The sequence below is a fragment of the Xenopus laevis genome, chromosome 4S, assembly GCF_017654675.1.
Source record: "Xenopus laevis strain J_2021 chromosome 4S, Xenopus_laevis_v10.1, whole genome shotgun sequence".
Classification (NCBI taxonomy): Eukaryota; Metazoa; Chordata; class Amphibia; order Anura; family Pipidae; genus Xenopus; species Xenopus laevis.
The window spans coordinates 26,367,340-26,389,001 of NC_054378.1; the positions used below are offsets into that span (position 1 = coordinate 26,367,340).

Here is a 21,662-nt window from a genome sequence, read left to right on the forward strand (position 1 = left end):
AAGGATCTTGGGGTTTTTGTAGATAACACGTTGTCTAATTCTGGGCAGTGTCATTCTGTGGCTACTAAAGCAAATAAAGTTTCTATAGAAATTCTATAGAAATTCTATAGAAATTAGCTAATCAATGAAGCATTGAACAACTGTCTTTCAAGTGGGAATAGGTCAATTGAGTACAGCAGTAACTTTCTTAGAATCCATTTGAATATCTTTAGAGGAGACGATATAACCCAAGAATTCAACAATGATATAACCCAAAGAATTCAATATGCATTTCTCCAATTTAACATAGAGTCTATGGGTTCAAAGATGGAAAAACACCTTCTGAAGATGAACTAAATGTTCCTCAAGAAAATTAGAAAATACAAGAATATTGTCAAATACATCCAAAATGTCTCTAAAGACATCATTAGCAAATGCTGAAAACCTATCAATAGTTTGCACAACAGGACTCTGCTGCTCCATAAGCCAGAAGTCCCAGGACTGAGGTTCACCCTGAAGCAGAGATACAATCATCCTGACAGTAACTTGCTCAGTGGGATTGTAGTGAGGCTTCCGTGTAAGCAGCAACATGCAAATGTTAATTAAAGTCTTAAAAGTCTTTCTGTCACAGTAAACATTTTGGGCAGAGAGAGTTGGAGTTCACAGTGGTAGTGACAGAAGTGGTGGGCGGTGCATACATATTGGCAGAGGTAGAAGGAGCAGCAGAAGTCTGAATATTATGCAGTCGTCAAATCAGGCAGAGTTCAAGCAAAGGTCAGTCGAGCCATAGGTCACAACAGCAAGGAGATTTTCTGAATACATGGTTTTCTCTCCACGGGGGGGGGTTCAGTATGAGTGCAAGTGGGTTTGCTGGTATTACTCACTGTGTGTCTTGTCACATGTATGTGGTGTTGGAGCAGCAGTTCCATGCAGTATTTACATGTGAGTGGATTTTCATCTTGGAATCTGAACTACAGACTCTAAGAGGTGAACTTGCAGCACTGAGGGCAGCAGCAAACGTGGGGGAGGAAAGGAGGCTCGCAGAGCAACCACTGGCAGGGGCCAGTGTAGTGGGGGGAGGAGAAGGGGCAGTGGAGGCTAAGGGAGGAATGTTTGTTACAGTTAGGAGGAGAAGTAGGGGACAGAAGGGTAGTGGGGCTGGTCCACAGCTTGTCCAAAACAACAGATTCGCCATTTTGGCTGACGATGCTGGGGAGGAAAGTTCTGAACTTGTGTAGCGCTATAGTAAACTGACTTGTGCTAGGACAGTTTAGCTACTTTCCTTGGTGGGCTGAGACCACCGATGAGCTCTCTTTCTCAGGGGTAAGCCCTCGCAGCGGGGTGGAGGCAAGGGTATAGTGTAACTGTAACCTGATGCGATAGCACAATGATGGGCACCAGTAGTTCTTTAACAGTTGAACCAAGAACAATATTTATTGAACAATAGCACAGAGATCATTTAGCACATTGATCCACAATGGAGTATAGAACATACACAGCAGCATAAAGGAAGCGTATACTCACAGCACGTATAGGCTGAATCCCCACAGGCTAGGGAATATACAGACCCAGAGCACATGGTTCCTAAACCTTTTATACTCTGGCACAGTGCCACTAGTGTACACTGTGTGAACTGCAGGGGTTACATAAGCACAAGGTCCCCATAAGGACCCACTAAGGTGTCCATATTACTAGGGATGTGCCTGTCTGTAAAGTGTAAGGGTGTCTAAGATTTTCACATCCCTACATTCTCCCCCTGGTGAATTCCTTCCGTCCCGGCAAGGAACCTTTCAAAGAGCAAATACTGATAATATAGCAGTTAAGGCATATCATGCAAGAAACCTTTTCAGAGACCAAAAATACATTGCACTTACTGTAGCTATATGTATTGCATTTCTATTATCCATTACCTTATAACCTCTTCGGGGTAACTCTCCTGAGTAACCCAGGTACAATGGCATAGCTGGAAAGAAACATATTAATAGCAACAGTTTCATTCATGGGCAAGTAAACTTTATCAGTAAACACCTGCAAAAGGAAGTACAAGTTAGAAATACTGCATTTCAAACACATCAGTATTCAAGTCCATCAAATAGTCGAACCCACAGTCCTTTTTCAAATGCACTTAGGAGGGTAAAAGGGAAAATTGGATGATACTACCAACGGGCAGGTGTTAACTAAACAGTCCTTGGACCTAACTCCAGGAGGAGTAAAAGAAGAAAAATCCTTCCCTGAAGAAAGTTCAGTGACTTTGGAGGCACAGGAAAAATGTAACCAGAACACACTCCCAATGGAGCATCATCAGTGGAAAAACAAACCACCACCCACCAGTAGACTCAGATCATATGAAGAAACCTGGCCTTGGTGTCTTCGTAGGGAATGTAGTATTTGGGATGGGGTTTGTCCACCCATTGTCCATCTCCCAAATAGACTTCTAGGTTGAAATACTTGGTGGGGTTGTACTTTCCACAGCTCTTCACAGCATTTTGAAGAATGGTGCGGCCATACCACCACTCTTTCTCAATGGAGCGCAGGTATTGCCAATCCTTGTCGGGGTTTGTGAGGCAACTATGGTGCATCTTCTCCTTTCATAGGATCTCATCGATTAGCCAATTCTCGTAAGATGCAGCCACCTTTTCGTACACCCACAGACGAGCATAGGGCATAAAGTAACCCCATGTCCGATGGACATGGAAGTTGATTACTCTCTGCACTCTGGAGACAGAAGTAAACACATTCGGATCTGCCCGTCCTGGCAGCACCCAGAAATCTTTTTCCTCCTCGGGGCCTATGATAGGAGGAGCAATAAAGCTGCGAGGCACGTCTGTAGGAGGGCCTGGACCATGCTCAGCTTCTGGAGTCTCCTCATATTCTTCCCATCCTGGAACTGGTCCTAAGGGATTGTCGTCCTTAGGCTTGGGAATAGCAGCCAGCAAATTCTTTTCCCTCTCATAGTGGTACAGCTCAGCCATCTGCGTGCTCTCTCCTGGCTCGCTAGGAGTTTGAGGCACAATCACTTTGGGGCATACGGGTTTGGTCGGCTCACTCACCGCAGACCTTTTACTTTGGCACCGAATCTGTGCAGGAACTTCCAGTATGGATTCATCAGCACTGTTCACACTGGATGACATCAACTTATCCAGCAGATCCTCATCATCCTCCAATATTGGAGGGTCTCGAATGGAGGGTGCTATGGGTGCAATCGGCCCCAATCGGTTAAAGGAAAACTTTCTCCAGTCCACGTCATGGCCTATGACTGGAGTTGGAGTAGGAACAGCAATAGCTGTAAAGATTTTGACAGTCAAATCCCCACAAGGCTTCGAATCACTGAGCAACACTTTGCGGGATGAAGACTTTGACTCAGAAGAATTAGACCTCACATGAGGAGCGGCAGCTCCTGGAACAACCATAGGAGTTTTGGAAACTGGAGATTCAACCAGCGGGTTCTCTGTTCCAGAATTAGAAGCATGCTGAAAGTATTCCTCCTCCGAGGATATAGAAACAGCGTCAGGCCTGCAGGCCACATCAACTTCAGGCGCGTGCCATGCCCTTTCCAGACAATCTTCTAGTAGCGGTTCTGGTGCAGGCACACAACAAATGGGGGCCCCTATAGCAGAAGGGGTACACACTTCTCCCCCTGGTGCATCCAACACTGCGGTAGACACAACCAAAGGTGTGGGCATCATGGCCATCAAAACATCACACAAGCCCTCAGGCTTCAATGAAGGGGTAGTGGAGCACACATCTGCCGTCCAGCCGACGGGGTTGTTTCACTGACCTCAGCCACGGTCACGGGCACATCTCCCTCAAGCGGAACCACTTCGGTTGGGGAGGCACAAGCTGAAGTGAGCGTAGACTCACCGGGTGACTCATCTAGTACGGCTTTGGGTACGGGTACAAAGACCGGCTCTAGCGCGGGCTCTGGGACCTTCTCTGGGACAAGTTCGGGTGCGGGGGCCGCAGCCGCTGACACCCCCGGGGCCTCCTCTATCTCTTGGTAGACAAGAATAGTTTTGCCGCTCACCTTGTCCCGTATCTTCTCCACCAATGGAGGTTGATCAGCCCGGTTGAATGGTCCCATCCATAAGTGGGCCTCGCATTGCGAACACACGCCATCCGGGTCCTCCAAGGCGTTGGGCGCTTCCATATCACACACGCCACAGGCCAGAATCATCATTCCCCTTTCGCTCGGGGTAAAGGTACCCTGGTATACATACTGCCGCTCGGGCTCCACCCGGGTAGTATCACAGGGCAGAGGCTCCATGGTAGGCTCCGGAACCTCCGGTTCAATAGCAGGTTCAGCCACAGGCTCAACAAGCGGTTCGGCAACGCACTCAGCAATTGGTTCCTCAACACACCTATCTGACTCAGCCGAGTCTAACAGCATGGAAACCAAACTCAATATGGCAGCGGTACTATCCTCCAGGGTGGGACGTCGCGCCATGGCTCGGGTAACACCCCCTTGGGATAATCTGGTACACCCTTTTCTACTTTTTCGCGTGTTTCCCTTCTTAACCCATGCAGGGCAGGGCGTTGGCACTGGAGGTTGCGCGACACAAAATTCCTTCACAGCAACTTTTCCTACACGAGGTGGTATAGGTGGCGGTGAAGGTGGTGGTGTCATAGGGCAACTGTCCACCAATGGTTCTGTTCCCAGGGCCAAACAAACAGATTCCTCAGCTAGCATAAAGTCATTAAAGTCTATGGCATCAGCAGCTAGGAATGGATTTAGCCCAGGGGTAGACATTTTAATTTCAGCGTACTCTGAGTCCTTGATACTACAGCCCTTTTTCTCTTCCCATAGGCTGGAGCAATAGTAAGATTCATCTATCATCGGATCCTCACACTCAGAAGTCAAATTAAGCAATGACAGAGGAGGGGGACTGCTTATAGGCTGGGCAGACTTAGGCAGGCTCTGATACCGGCACGGACACCCCTCTGCAGAGACTCCCATAGGGTACACCTTGGAAGGCCATGTGTCACTGCTAGGTTCGGCAGGGACCCAATACAAGACCCGGACAAATCCTTTCTCATCAGAGGGTTCTTGTGCAACATATTCAAAAGCATTAAATATGGGGTTGTCCCTTAAGGAATGATTCACAACCTCTATAGGGCACCCCTCTGGGACATTATCCACTACAAACGTGTTGTCAGGATCCGCTCCCATTTCTAAGGACCAGTCCCACAAGGCAGCTTCAGACAGGTGAGCCATTATGCTTTTGCTGTGACTGAAATGTGTGAGGGATACACGCTCACAATATAATCAGTAGGCACACCGCTCGGGGAATAAGAACTACAGATTTTCCCCGCCTAGGTGCCTTTTTCCTACTGAGTCTGCACAGGCAGTGCCTGTCACACTAGGCCGCGTGCGATGTTACAGTTAAACCCTTTAAGAGCCCCACGTGGGCGCCAAAATGTAGTGCTATAGTAAACTGACTTGTGCTAGGACAGTTTAGCTACTTTCCTTGGTGGGCTAAGACCACCGATGAGCTCTCTTTCTCAGGGGTAAGCCCTCGCAGCGGGGTGGAGGCAAGGGTATAGTGTAACTGTAACCTGATGCGATAATGATGGGCGCCAGTAGTTCTTTAACAGTTGAACCAAGAACAATATTTATTGAACAATAGCACAGAGATCATTTAGCACATTGATCCACAATGGAGTATAGAACATACACAGCAGCATAAGGGAAGCGTATACTCACAGCACATATAGGCTGAATCCCCACAGGCTAGGGAATATACAGCAGAGAGTAAGTTGACAGCATGCGATGGGTATTGCCCGTTTTTCAGGATATCTTCCAGTGGCAGACTAGGGGAACTCCTGACATCCCTATCTCAACACTTGGTTCCTTACTCTGGGTCAGTAATACCCTGGGATCTTAATCCCTCTAATCTCCTCGTCGGAGCCTTGAGCTGCTCAACTAATTAACGTCTCTATCACTCCTAGAGCGATCTATAAAATGAGTATAGCTGTCTAATTACTAGGGCCAAGGCGCCTAGGGTCAGCACTACCCATTCCCTTCCTGCTTGGTTGGGCTAAAGCAATGGACCCAGAGCACATGGTTCCTAAACCTTTTATACTCTGGCACAGTGCCACTAGTGTACACTGTGTGAACTGCAGGGGTTACATAAGCACAAGGTCCCCATAAGGACCCACTAAGGTGTCCATATTACTAGGGATGTGCCTGTCTGTAAAGTGTAAGGGTGTCTAAGATTTTCACATCCCTACAGGTGTATGGAGCAGGCTGACTCTCAGAGCACCCTGAGAGGCAGTGGCTCTAATACGGGTGGTGGGGGAGTGCAAGGCAGGAAAGGTAGGTTATAGGGGATTCAATTATTAGAAAGGTGGATAAGGTAATCTGCCATAAGGACCTTTCATGCCGAACAGTCTGCTGCTTGCCTGGTGCTAGGATTTGGCATGTGGTGGAACAAGTGGACAGATTATTGGGAGGTGCTGGGGAAGGCCCAGCGGTCTTGATACACATAGGTACCAATGACCAAGTTAAAGGAGGTGGTGAAGTTCTCAAGAACAATGTTAAAAAATTAGGTGTAAAGTTGAGGGCGAGATATTACCTGTGCCACGAGCAATGCTAAGAAGACGACGGGAGCTTAATTCGTGGCTGAGAGATTGGTGTAGGGAGGAGGGTTTTGGGTTTTTGGAGAACTGGGCTGATTTCTCAGTTGGCTACAGGCTCTTTGATAGAGATGGGCTGCACCTCAATGATGATGGTACAGCTGTTTTGGGAGATAAGTTGGCTAAAGGGCTGGAGGAGATTTTAAACAAGGGTTCAGTAAAAGATTCAGTGGAAGACAGGCTAGATGCGATAGTGGGCAAAGGATGGGAAAATGGGGGAGGAGATTTGGTTGAGGGTACTATTAAGGATAAGGAGGACCACATGTCATTTGTTCAATATGGTACCAGTATTAAATGTCCTTCCTATTGAGGCGTACCGGTGGTTTGTACCTTGTGTTAAAATCTTCAATACTTACTGGACTGATGTGAATGATGTATCTGTTTAAAGTGTGGCGGAATTGTGTCAGCACCAGGGGCGCTTCGCCAATGAGGCCAGTTGAGGCCTTAGGCGGCAGCACCCCGCTAGGTACCAGGGGCAGCAAAAATACTTTAAGAGCCAAATTTTTGGCTCTTCTAGCACAGAGAGCGCAGTTAGGCTCTTTGGCCCTCTCTGCCACCCTCGTGGACCCCCTCAGGCTCAAAAAGGTAAGCACATGGGGGAGGGGGGGTGGCGGAAACTGCTGCTGCCTCAGGCGGCGGAGGGGCCAGGATCGCCCCTGGTCAGCACTATATAAGTAACAGAAAAAATGTCAATAATAAACCTCCTCCTGAAGAGCATCAGTTACATGGCTCAGGGTCAGACTGGGCTGGCAGGACCACAGACCACTGTCAAGGCGCTGATCAAGAATATCAGGAATCCGGTACAATTAGCATCAAGATTCGGCTTTATTCACACATAGAAGGATAACAGTGGAGGATGTACAATTCTAACGCGTTTCATGCCCCATAGCTGGGCACTTCATCCTGGACCTTTGTTTATCTTTACATGTTCTAGTCTATTTATATCCTCTTGCATGAACCATGCATCATTGGAATTGGGACCTTCATTAGTTGTTTCCTCATTTATGTAGACCGACCAAAAATGACAGTTCAGAATCTCTGCTTTTTCGCTGTTCTCATCAAAAAACTGACCCCATTCTGACATTAAGGGTCCCAGCCCATCCTGCTTCATTGTTTTACTATTACATATTTAGGGGCCTATTTATGAAAATTTTCTGGTTGAGTTTTAAAGAGGGGAAAAAAATCAGAATTTTTAGAGGGGAAAACAATGCTAATTTTTTAAAATTTAATATGTTCTCAAGCTGCTAAAATCAGAATCCAAAAATACTCCATCTTAAACCTGTTGAAATTATGTAGAAGTCAATGGCAGATGGTCCCGTTCCAATTGGCAGATGTTTTTGCCTTCATGATTCTTGATAGTTTCAGTATGTTTGAGGTTGGTTTTCATTTGATAATCCGATAAATTTAAGTTGTCGAGGCAACAATTCAATAAAGTCGAGTTTTGCGGGTGACAATTTAAAAAAGTCCAATGATTTTGTCACAACTTTTTCCATCAAATCCCACAATCAGATTTATTTGAAAATCAAGGGGAGTTTGGTCTAGTTTTTTTATTATTAGTAAAAAAAGTTTTATTAAATACCCCCCATAAAAGATTATTTTATATTTAATTTTTCTTGCTGCAATACACTTTACCATCTGAATGTGTTTTCAGAGTTGTTCTGGAGTAAATTCTACAAAATTAGTATATAGAAACCCAACTCCTATTTTTTAATTGAGAAAATAATGTACTTTTAATTTGAACAAAGGACAAAGTGGGGGCCGATGGCGTTGGCAGGATAAAGTATTTGTTGTGTTTATGATTTCTATTCTTTAAAACCTATTTCAAAATTACTTAATATCATAGTAACTATACGATGATCTGTTGCTAGAAATTCTGATGACTGATACCTGTTAAATTTTAGCCTAAAGTGGGACAACATCAGAAAACAATTGGAGATATTTGCTTCCATCGCAGGATCATGCAAAGGAGGAAGAATTGGTATTGAGGAGTTTGCTCGTCATCTAAAACTTCCGGTGTCTGATGTTCTGCAAGAGCTGTTTTCATTGTTTGACAGGGTAGGTATAATTACTATTGTAAAACTAATCTCTGCACATTACAGACATTTTTTATTTAATTTGAATACTCTTCACATCTTCCAGTGACTATTCCATGAACACTAGTCATCTAAAAAGTTGGTAAATTAACTATAGGTAACACATTGTAGACAAAATAATGCTAAAATGCAATTATTCAGTATAAGGTAACCTACTGTGCTGTTGTAAATATGAGGTACATATTCTGGCTTGGATAGTGATTCCTATGTAAGAGACCAGTAACTTGTTCTTTTTTTGCATCGAGGAATATTTTACTAATTTTCAAAACCGCTTGAAGTGTTTTTTATTTTTATCTCCCACCTCTTTCCCTTTGCCTGTTGTTTCTGCTGCTGGGTTGTTTTCATCACCCAAACTTCAGTGCAATTTCCACTGCATGTTGTACTTACCATCCTCTTTACCATACCTCCCAACATATAGAGACTACAGCCTTAGCTCACCCAATCATTCTTTGATCTATACATTGAGCCTACCTACACGTGCCCCATACTCTGTGTTAAGCTACTTCCATCTACCCCAAGCAAAATTTAGGCAAGTTAAGAATTATATTCTGTGTTGATTCTGCTATGGTGTATACCGTATCTGTTAGCAAAGGCTGCGTTATCTTTATTTGAAATTTAAATGTAAAGTGTTTCAACTCCAAACACACTAGGGTGCATTCACAGTGCCACACGCAGTGATCAAATAGCCACAGGCCTCTGCACTGTTGCACTTGCCCTTAAAACCCACCCTTCCTCCCTCTTGTAAAGTGAAATTGTAGCAAGAAAAGGAGATTTTTGAAAAACTTACCTCTAAATCTGTCTTGTCACTTAGGAGATTAACGAAAATAGGGTTAAACTCCTCTTTCAAGGAGGCAGAACACTGAAGAAACAGAACAACTCCTCCCCCGACTTTAAAGGAAGGGTGTTCCTGTGTCCCCAAGTGACTAGAGAGAATGAGATTTGAAGTTACATTTTATAAAAATCTCCTTTAGTTAGTATTTGGGGGACACAGGAATCTAGGAAAAACACCAAAGATTAACAAGGGAAGCGAGAATCAAGAACACTGACTCAGTATAACTTAGTCCACAGCAAAAAAAAACTACAGGACATTTCTGTCAAAAATTCACCTCCGTAGAGGCGACCACATTAAAATGGTACTCAGTGCTCTACTGTAATAAGCTTGAACCTTGCATGGGGGGGGTTAAATATACCTGCTTAATCATCTCTTGGATCCAGCTACTTTATCAGCGTGAAACACTGTATAAGGTGTTGAAACCAAAAGAGCTCCTAGTTCAGACAAGGGTTTGGCTGATGAAATTGTAATTAAAAAGATGATCTCTTGAGTCAAAATTCAGCTTAATCATTCCTTAAAGGGATACTGTCATGGGAAAAACATTTTTTTCCAAAATGAATCAGTCAATAATGCTGCTCCAGCAGAATTCTGCACTGAAATCCATTTCTCAAAAAAGCAAACAGATTTTTTTATATTCGATTTTGAATTCTGACATGGGGCTAGACATATTGTCAATTTCCCAGCTGCCTCAAATCATGTGACTTGTGCTCTAATAAACTTCAATCACTCTTTACTGCTGTACTGCAAGTTGGAGTGATATCACCCCCTCCCTTTTCCCCCCCAGCTGCCAAACAAAAGAACAATAGGAAGGTAACCAGATAACAGCTCCCTAACACAAGATAACAGCTGCCTGGTAGATCTAAGAAAAACACTCAATAGTAAAAACCCATGTCCCATTGAGACTCCTTCAATTACATTGAGAAGGAAAAACAGCAGCCTGCCAGAAAGCATTTCTCTCCTAAAGTGCAGGCACAAGTCACATGACCAGGGGCAGCTTGGAAATTGACAAAATGTCTAGCCCCATGTCAGATTTCAAAATTGAATATAAAAAAATCTGTTTGCTCTTTTGAGAAATGGATTTCAGTGCAGAATTCTGCTGGAGTAGCACTATTAACTGATGCATTTTGAAAAAAACATGTTTTCCAATGACAGGATCCCTTTAAGGCTTGAATGGCAGTTCCTGCAGTGTCCTCAGCACAAATTTAAAGTCACAGGAAGCTAAAGGCCATTGGAACCAAGGAGCCATGTGATCTAGTGACATTATTAAGCAACATTCTCTGATTCAGGACCTCTTCCCCAATTCTGCAAAATGCAGCACCACCAGTATTGCCACTAACATTTGACCTAGAACCTGCATTTAACAACAAACTGATGTGTCCTGGGCTTGGCTAAGATTTGGTGCCAGACATCTGATCCTGTCTTGTTATTCAAGGGGAAAGATCACTCTCTGGGATCTGTTGTTGAAAAAGAAACCTAGGAACTGACCTGACTGTGCATCAAGCAAGATCTATTTGTGTTAATTGTACCCCCTGAAACTTTCCAGGGTCTTGACAGTAATGTTCAGGTGTTTGTGCATCCAGCAAGTCTGGTCTCACCAAAAAATCATCTATAATAATAAGGGGTAATGTGTGTCCCCTGGAGTCATAAAACATCCATTAGGAAGCCAATAATTTGGACCTGAATTTGCCTGAATGGATATACTATTAATTTTTATTTGTTTAGAAAGGTGCGTCATGTGGTGTCCCGGCCAGATGGAGTCATGAATGTTAGCATGCTTTATGGTTAAGGCCACCATGCCATGCCCACTGGTCTGATGGCAAAGCAAATGGTCTCCAACTCTCCATCCAAAATCTCAAATAATGAATACATCTGTTCAGATTAATTTTAAATTAATCTTAACACATCTTTTGTGAAATTCCCCTCCTGGAATATGTGCTTGAAGTTCATTTTCCAACCTGAAAACTAATAGAAAGCTAAAAGAAATGTCAGTTTAATGTTTTTATATTGATTGCCGATAAAAATCTAAAAGTTTGATTGGTAATCAGTAATTACCACAGATGTATGCTTTTTATAACCAGCCTACTACTACATTTACTATTCTAATACTTTATAAATATTCCCCACACACAATGTATTTTAAAATTTTACACATGTTTTTTGAGGTTACAGTGAAAAGATGTATGCAAAAACAGTGTGTCATCCCAGACAGAATCTTTAAGGGATTCTGTTAATATTTTTATGATGTAGTTTTTATTTTTAAATTACACTGTTTATGCTGCAATTAATTCACTCATATAAAATTGAATTCCTGAACCAGCAAGTGTATTTTTTGTGCTTTCAGCAAGAGCCAGCACTTTAGGATGGAACTGCTTTCTTGCAGGCTGTTGTTTCCCCTACACAATGTAACTGAATGTGTCGCAATGGGACTTGGATTTTACTATTGAGTGCTGTTCTTAGATCTACCAGGCAGCTGTTGTCTTGTGTTAGGGAGCTGCTATCTGGTTACCTTCCCATTGTTCTGCTGATAGGCTGCTGATGAGCTGCGGGGGGGGGGGGGAGAGGGGTTATATCACTCCAATTTGCAGTACAGCAGTAAAGCTTGACTGAAGTTTTATTTATCTTGACCAAAAATTGCAGATTGGTAGCTATGCATCTTTGTCCTATTTTAGTAAATTAACCGTAAGTTAGCTTAAGTTGACTAGTATTATCTCTTATTACCACACGCACTGAGATAAAAGGTGAATGTTCCAATTCCTGTATAAATTATTATTCTTTACAGAACAAAGATGGCACTATAGACTTCAGAGAGTATGTCATCGGTATGGCCATCCTTTGCAATCCTGCTAACACAGAGGAAACAATTAAAATGGCATTTAAGGTAAGGGTTAACAAGATAGGGCTACCACTGGCAGGAAGTTGCTTTGGTGGTGTACTGTAAACATGTCTGTGAGTAAGTTAAAAGGGAAGAGGAATGTATAATGTTATTAGATTAATGATTATTTAACCTACTATTTTAATGATAATACATGTACAGTACTGATGGGCGAATTTCTCCCATTTCGGTTCGCCGAAAAGTTCACGAATTTCCCTGCAGATTCACGAAACTGCGAAAAATTCTCGCCAAATCATGAAATCGAAAAGTTCACAAAAAATCGTGAAATTCTAATGCTTTCATGAAAAAATTGTGAAATTTTGCAATTCGAACGTTTTCACAAAAAATTCTAGCAATTCAAATGGTTTCGCTAAAATCGAGCAATTTGAACGTTTTCACTAAAAATCTAGCAATTCTAACGTTATCACAAAAAATAGAGCAATTGGACCATTTTCACGAAAAAATCGAGCAGTTTGAAAGTTTTCACGTAAAAATCGTGAAAACCGGAAACTGACACCAGCGAATTTTCACCTGCATATTTTCGCCCGGCAAATTTATTCACCCATCACTAATGTACAGGAAGAATCCCTGTATATAATGCATACATGCTGTGCAGATAAAAAAAGTTGTAGTTAGTAATGATTTAATTCTAGACTGATGCAACAAGCTGTAAGGCCAGAAAAATTAGAAATTCACACCACTAACAGCAAAGTATGTATTTATTCTTAGTATAAATAAATGCTAACAGAAGTGACTAATGATTATAAGTGTAACCATTAATATTAAATTACAGTTTTGCACTGTACATATTAGCTCTTAACTGTAACTTTAAACAGCTGCACATTACTTTTGATTCCAGCTATTTGATGTGGATGAAGATGAAAGCATTACAGAGGTTGAGTTCAGTTCCTTATTACAGTCCTCCTTGGGTGTCCCTGATCTAGATGTTTCTAAACTTTTCAGAGATATGGATGCTGACAATTCAGGAAAGATATCTTATGGTAAGATAGGAATTGTTTACATTTCTTAAGAAATAAATCAATCTCTTTGTGTTTCTGTTCTATATATCTATCTTCATATACATCCCCTGACAACCCTATCCCAATTAGAGAATGAAACTTTGACACCATGATCTGTACATGATCTATTAGCCAGTTTCCTATCCATGTGCCAAGACCAACAAACCTTAGTTTAGAAAGCAGTCATTTATGCGGCACAGTATGCTTTGGCAAAATCCAAATACATTACATCTATTGCAAACCCACTATACAAGGTTCTACTTATTCATCAAATTAAACAATTAATTTATTTTACACACTTATAGTCATAACATTGCATTATACCTTAACAAACTTTCAAATAACTTTCAAATAACTTTCATATAATTAAATTAGCTTTTCTAGAATTCACATACACCATACCAAAGAAAACGTTGCCTGGCTAAAAGCAAACTATGCTCTTTAAGTGTTCTAGAGTGAATTTAATCAAGCCCTGGTGCTGTGTTTACATTAACTGAGTAATCCTTTAAAGGAGAAGGAAAGGCTAAAATTAATAAACTTTATCAGAAAGGTCTATATAAAACACCAGTAAACCCTCAAAGTAATGCTGCTCTGAGTCCTCTGTCAAAAGAAACACATAATTTCTTTCCTTCTATTGTGTATAAATGGGCTTCTGTATCAGACTTCCTGTATTCAGTTTAAACCTCCAGGGCAGGTCATGAACATGCCCTGCTGTAATCTGAGCCCAGAGCTATGAGAAAGCAGGGAGAGACTCAGGCAGGAAGTGACGTTACCCCAAGCTAATATTGCAGCTAATATGGCAGCTTCTAGAGCTGTCTACTCAGGTATGGTAAAGCATTCTGCAGAATAAATAGTGTTATAGCTTGCACTATTGTGGCTAATCTATTGGTGATAAAAAAAACATCTGTAGCTTTCCTTCTTCTTTAAATACCATTTCCTGTATGAACCACTGACTTGATTGACCTGTACTGTGTACTTCTATCAAGTGGGTCTTCAAACTTTGAGTCTTGCACCATATACACTGAAGAATTGGGTTAATTAAGTACCTTTTGTTGTTCTAATTCCTTTATGTTCACACTATTTCCATTATTTAATGGAGGCACTGTCTCAATCTGCATTTTTTTTAAATGTGGGGATTAGTATTTGCCTGCAAAGCTAATAGTTCCTCACTTTCCATCTTTGCCTTTCTTATTCCTGCATTACAACACTTGTTATAGTATTTATATTCTAAAGTATGATGCTAAACTCGCGCTACACAATTGAATTACCTAATTAATTAATACTGCCAGAGCTGCTTTTGATCAAACGGTGAAAGAAATAAAAAAGAATAAACATATAATTAAATGAAAAACAGTACTCCATCAAGACACAATCGGCCAGATTCAATTCAGGGAAAAAAGGTTCTCATGGTTTATCATGTGAAATCTCATGGAACAGATTTAATTTTAGGAGAAAAAAAATCTCCTAATTCAGTTCTATTTTTTTCCAGTTATTATTATCAAATAATATTATTATATAATTTTTCCCAGATTATTACCAGACATCAAATTTAGTCTTTTCGATCTTGAACCAACTTTGAATTCTCTACACTTTTGACACCTGCGTTCTTTTTCAAGAGATACGAAGAAAATATTTTTAGGGGGAAAAACCCTTTTTGTCATATCTCTTGAAAAAGCATGCAGACATGAAACTCGAACACCGTCCATTCTGATAGTTTTTAGATGTGTTCATCTTCACCTTTAAGCAAGCTTTAAAAATGCATAGTTAAAACCATGTACAGTTAACATTTGAATGAAATAACTTGCTGTTTTCACTGTTTTTCACATGGAAACTCTATTGAAATCTATAGTAAAAACTGGAAATGTATTAGGAGAAACATATTTTGTTCTATGGGAGATTGCCAACTAGCAACTGCTGATGGGTTTAGCGGTAGCCTCCCGAACATACACTGGAGAAAGTTATTTTACCACTACATCCACGTTTCAGCATTCCCCTTCTGACATGCTTGCGCCTTAAAGATGTGGGAGCAAACACAGGTCTGCTCAGTGCTGATTGGACAATGTGGAGCAGAAGGGGAGTAGCTGAATGAGGAAGTTAGATTTTTTTACCACAGCCTTCATGGTGGATGCAGTTTCTTATTCTGCTACAAACTCCATGGCGCTTCCACTTCAGTTTCCTTCCAAATAACATAAAAAAAACAGAAGGTGTAATCTCCTTTATATTCTAAACATGAGGAAAAATAGTGATGTTAGACTCTGCTTTATTTTCTCCTCATTTGACTGCCCTGAAGAGGGTTCCGTCCCACAGAGGTAGTCCTAAAATGGAAAAAGGAGTCTTTAAATGTAAAGATATCTCTTCTCCATTTGGAGTTAAACCAAGAGTATCATAAGGTTCCACTCTCGGTAAAGAGGCTCATTTGGGTTGCTCTAGTGGTAACCCTGCACCCTGTAGGAAGTCTGTCTCTACAGGCAATGATTCCCAGGAGTGTGACGCAGGCTCCACTCATAAACTTATTGTCTGGGAATCTGTAATGTTATGTGAATGGATAAATTGCAAATGTCCACAGCAAGTTTGTAGTGAAAAAAGGATATAAATAAACGCTCTGATCTCTGATATCTTTCACACAAGTGTCCAGCCAATGACAAGATGTGAATGGCTCAAGTGAACAAAGTAAACTGCTAATCTTCTGCATGAGTTTGCAGGACAAATAACATTCCTCTAAAGGATGTAATACCTTTATTTGTGACAAATCCTTTGGCATTGTCATTTCATGTCTCCCTGATAAAGGAAGATGATTTAATGCACGTGCATTTTTTGCATATTTTCTTGAAATGCAGAAATGAATTGCACGTTACATTTAAGCCACCTCAGCTGGGTAATCAGGCCTAACCAACAAATATAATGGCTCAATTTCTTTCAACCTTCCACTTCAAAGTGATGAAGGCTATTGGCTCCATTTCAAGAAGGCCTAGATAATAAATTCTTGCCATGAACATAATACCAAACTTGCAGATGCCAGAGGGGCTGCTGTAAGATGCAATAGACAGTCACTATCATCTGGTTATGTGAGTGTGTGGGCCTCTATATACATGAAATGGCAAGGCCTCGTTGACTCCCAGTCCAGACCTGCTTGTAACACTTGTTACTTCCTAATTAGCTCTAGAGAGCAGCTCTATTTATTGGCCAAACCTTTAATCAGGTGACCAGCCTAAGAAGGTTTCACCACAGCTGCACTAGCTGACCTAGCCTGCAAATCTGCCCTAATGCTACACTCCTACATCTTTGTGTCAAATTTCATCCATGAAGTCAGGGCTGGATATAGAGCTAAGAAATCCATTGCGGACATTAATGTTAAACCTCACTTTGTGTAGCACGTATATATGGTTGTATTAAAAGAGCCCGGGACACAATACTCAACTTAGGTTATGGTATGTGCTATTCTCCCTTCTGCTGTTGCTAGGTGGCAATCTTCCGTAGAACAAAGAAGTGTTCCCAGGAATCTATATCCTGCAAACAACATTTGTTCTAGGGATAGGATTGACACCTACCAACAGCACCCGCCTGTGTCCCACCCTTAAATTACAACATGCAATTCCTTTCAGAACTCCTAGTAGTTGTGATAATTTAATGGGTTTTTCTTCCTTTCCCTCTTGTCGTAAAACAAGACCTTGGGAAGAAGTTGGACTAGTTACTTCATCACTCTGGGTGTACCCTAATGTGCCTTTATCCAAATTGATTCAGTTGATTTCTATAGTGAATGTTACAATACAGGTAGCTAGATGTTATATGATATGTTCTAGATTTTGTTCTAGAAATTATAGCCTTATTGCCTGATATTTCCACCTTGGGGCAATGTATATATTTCTCAACGACAATTTATTTTTTACAACTTTCATTCTTAGTTTTATTAGACAGCTAAAACTTAAACTACATCTTTGTCCCTTAATATTTCTTATTATCTCTGCTTTTACCAAAGAGCATTCCCTTATCCTTAGGATTGTCATCTAGTAGATTCCCGGTAAAAAAATCTAACTTCCCTGTTCAGCTACTCCCCTTCCTGTGATGGCACACTGTTTCACACTGTCCAATCAGCACTGAGAAGACCTTTGCTTGCTCCCACATCTTAAAAGCACAAGCATGTCAGAAGGGGTATGCTGAAATGTGGATGTAGTGGTAAAATAAAATTTTCCAGTGTACCTTCGGGAGGCTGACGCTAAACCCATCAGCTATTGCTAGGTGGCAATCCTATCCCTAGTACAAATGTTGTTTGCAGGTCATAATTGAATCCATACAAAAAATTTTCAATGATTTGAATCTGGCTCTAAATGAGATAACATTATGGGTACTAGTACCCAGATGTTCTAGTATACATTTGCAATATGTTAAAAATAAAGCAAATTACCTACAAAGCAGGGTAAGGATTGCCAAATGCTTCAAGATCATAATTCCAGGATTTCAATTATTTACATAAAGTGTGATCTGCTTTAAAATTTAGCACAGCTTTTTAAGATGTAATAAATCTGTTGGTGCTTTGTCTCTTCAGTATGATCCTATGCAGAGTACATAAACTACCTCCTCTCCATGTATTAGTTCCCAAAAGGAACAAGCTCTGTGGATGAAAATGTCTTTAACATGTTTTATTAGCTTAACAATAGACCTTGAACCAGGTTATTCAGAATGATCTCTGTTACGCTGACATCCTTAGACTCCCTGTTTCAGCTGCAGGGTGCTTCTTGCTTTTCCGTGGGTGTTATTCTTCATAGTGGCTACATTACGGACCTCCACTTTATGCAAAGAATGCAGGTAAATAGGGTGCTTTAATTTTCCGAAGTGTTTCAGCCGATCTCAGATGAACTAGGGTGGCATCTCACAGGTAGAGCACAATTCACTGCAGGACTGAATAAAATTAATTTGCAGATATTCTATCAGACATACAGACTCCATATCTCAGTTACCAGGCAGGATACCCTCTAGAAAGTCAAGTTTAATATTTGGTAGTACAAAATCAATTACAAATGTGTGTTTTGGGTTATATTGTCTTTTACTACCCTCACATCAGCAGTGGCATATGCTGCATTTTCTTTTGTTGGTGCAACAGGAGTCCTGTGTCTCCACCATATTAAAGAGCATATATAACAAGACTGCAGCCCTGTCTTTGACCTCAGTAACACTTTTACGTCATACTACTAAAGGGCGAATTGCAACCAGCGACCACTTCGCATTCATCGCTACACTTCACCACTCTCTCACCTTGCTGCACAGAAACAAGTGCAAATAATTGCAGAGATGCACAAATGCTGGGAAAGCTATCTCCAGATATGTCAGACTTACAGTATATGCTTTTTTTTATAGCTTTTCAGCAGTCCCATGATAAAGTATGAGGCAACTGGAGTTCTGTGAAGATTAGAAATAAAACTAAATCTAATTTTGAGAATATTGCATCAGAAATCAGATATATATAGCCAGAAAGTAGATTCAGTCTAAGGCACTATTTGTTAATTGCTTCTCTTTCTCTGTGAGTGTTGCACCTGCTTTGAAAAACATTTTAATTAAAACATTATACAAATAATAATCTGTAATTTCAAGCTTTATTTCTTGTTTTTTATACAAAACAATATCTCAATAATAATATTAATAATCAACGTGTTTGACTTTTTTGTTCTAATTTATTTTATGGAGGAGGTCATAGCCAGTGTCTCTAGTATTATAAGGCACAATGCTTGTGAGGTGCATCCTTTGGCCTGCAGGAAGTGCAAGTACATTAAATACCTAGAACCCCTCCCCAGCTCTTTCATTTTAGTTGTCTTGTTTTCAAAGCTAAACAAGATTTATATATATATATCTATATATATATATATATATATATATATATATATATATCTATCTATATATCTATATATCTATATATATATATATATATATATATATATATATATATATATATATATATATATATATATATATATACGACAAAAAAGCTGAAGCACACCAGGATTTTCTTCAAGAAATGTAAAACTGTTTATTCCATATGGAATAAACAGTTTTACATTTCTTGAAGAAAATCCTGGTGTGCTTCAGCTTTTTTGTCGTGGATATTTTACTTCTGGATTGCACCCAGGTCCCTAACTCCTGAAGTGTGTGCTAAAGCCTTCTACACTGTATATATATATATATATATATATATATATATATATATATATATGTATATATAATCTATTACTTTGTAGTGAGAATATTTTTGTTTTTATCCAATACCAATCTTCACATATATCACAAGGCATGTGCATTTAATATCTCAGTGTATGATTACGCAAATTATTGGTACTAATGAAGAACGCATTGGGCTCAAATTAGAACTATATAGCCACAGAATACAATCACATTGTTCCTATTTTGGCAGGAGATGCCTGAATAGTGTACCCTAAAACGAGTGGGTCTGACCCAAAAGCACATTTTTAGTAGACTAGGGATGCTTTAATCCATAATTGGGCATTTCCATAGTTGGAACAGGGACACAGCCTAAAATTTTCTGATTCCAGTGTTGGAATGCTTCACAAAGTGGATGAACTTTAGCGAACCTACAGTTAAAGGAAAAGTGAAGCTGATCTCCAGTACAATAACCAAAGAACGGTATGAAATCAGAGCATTTCATAGGCATCAATTCTAAATTTTGCATTTTTCAGGGGACCAGAAGAAAATGGTGTAAAATGCAGGACAATGTAAAATCAGGGACATGTATTATGCATAATATGTAGGTGGGACCACAAAACAACAATGTAAAATGAGTGAAAACTTAAAATCAGGGAATATAAAATGGGGGTTCTACTGTATTTGTCAAAAATTAATACTGAAAAACGTTTGAAAATATTAGTTAACATATTGCAAAAATTACCCCAGAGAAACATAAGAAATGAAAGCTGGTACTCATTTACTGAAATTTACTTATAAACATATACTCAAAAATATATTCTAGTAAGTGAAATTTTGTAATGTGAGCCTGATTTGTCTATTATTAAATAATGACAAACTGATTATGTAAAAAATACTTAAGAAAAAAGGTAAGTTTGTAATAATTCTTTATTTTTGTTTTCCTTCTATATTAATTACTTCTTGTTTGTTTGTAGAGGAATTCAGGAATTTCTCCCTAAACCATCCAGAATATGCCAAACTCTTTACAACTTATCTGGAACACCAGAGATATTATGTTTACATGCTTGAAAAAGAAGAGGAAGAAGACTGTGTAATGTTTCAAAGTGCTGCAAATATAATATGTCCCATCGACAATGAGGAAGAGAAAATCACTATATCAGACAAAAAGGAGGATTGATAAAAGAGCAAATTGAATCTATCAGTGCAAACCATTTTACTGATGCTTTTCAGTGGCTAAAAAATAAGTTGCTATTAGTTCATATAAATAGTTCATATTAATAATGCCATTCCATGACTAAAGTTTAGGAAGATCTAAGATAAAGTGTGTTTAAAATATGTTCACTGCTTTTATTCATGTCATTGAGATACATTATGTAGATTGTAGGTTAGCACTAGGGAATCCTATTAAGAATTAACTGTATATCACTTGAAGCAGACCTATTCCTTCTACTAAACTTAAAGGGATACTATCATGGGAAAACATGTTTTTTTCAAAACGCATCAGTTAACAATGCTGCTCCAGTAGACTTCTGCACTGAAATGCAATCCTCAAAAGAGCAAACAGATTTTCTTATATTCAATTTTGAAATCTGACATGGGGCTAAACATATTGTCAGTTTCCTAGCTGCCCCAGTCATGTGACTTGTGCCTGCACTTTAGGATGGAACTACTTTCTGGCAGGCTGTTATTTCTCCTACTTAATTTAACTAAATCAGTCTAAGTGGGACTTGGTTTTTACTATAGAGTGTTGTTCTTAGATCTACTAGGCAGCTGTTATCTTGTGTTAGGGAGCTGCTTTGTTACCTTCCCATTGTTCTTTTGTTAGGCTGCTGGAAGTTTGGGGGGAAAGGGAGGGGGCGATATCACTCCAATTTGCAGTACAGCAGTAAAGAGTGACTAAGGTTTTTCAGAGCACAAGTCACATGACTGGAGGCATCTGAGAAACTGACAATATGTCTTGCCCCATGTCAGATTTCAAAATTGAAAATACAAAAATCTGTTTGCTCTTTTGAAAAATGGATTTCAGTGCATAATTCTGCACTATTAACTGATGCATTTTGAAAAAAAAAAAACATGTTTTCCCA

The 21,662-nt window shown here is 40.0% G+C and overlaps 1 protein-coding gene across 7 annotated transcripts in view; it reads left to right on the forward strand.

The window, feature by feature from the left end:
* lpcat2.S (lysophosphatidylcholine acyltransferase 2 S homeolog) overlaps positions 1-21,662 on the forward strand; it is a 154,180-nt gene that overhangs the window by 113,700 nt on the left and 18,818 nt on the right. For 4 of the 7 annotated variants that reach the window (XM_018260416.2, XM_018260419.2, XM_018260415.2 and 1 more), the window contains 4 exons: positions 8,514-8,667; positions 12,317-12,415; positions 13,269-13,410; positions 20,553-21,121. In XM_018260416.2, the coding sequence (XP_018115905.1) occupies positions 8,514-8,667; positions 12,317-12,415; positions 13,269-13,410; positions 20,553-20,755 (598 nt within the window). In that variant the 3' untranslated portion in view covers positions 20,756-21,121. Of the gene's footprint in view, positions 1-8,513; positions 8,668-12,316; positions 12,416-13,268; positions 13,411-20,552; positions 21,123-21,662 lie in introns of those variants that run through there. The other 3 variants (XM_041561090.1, XM_041561091.1, XM_018260418.2) reach the window with 2 other exon arrangements.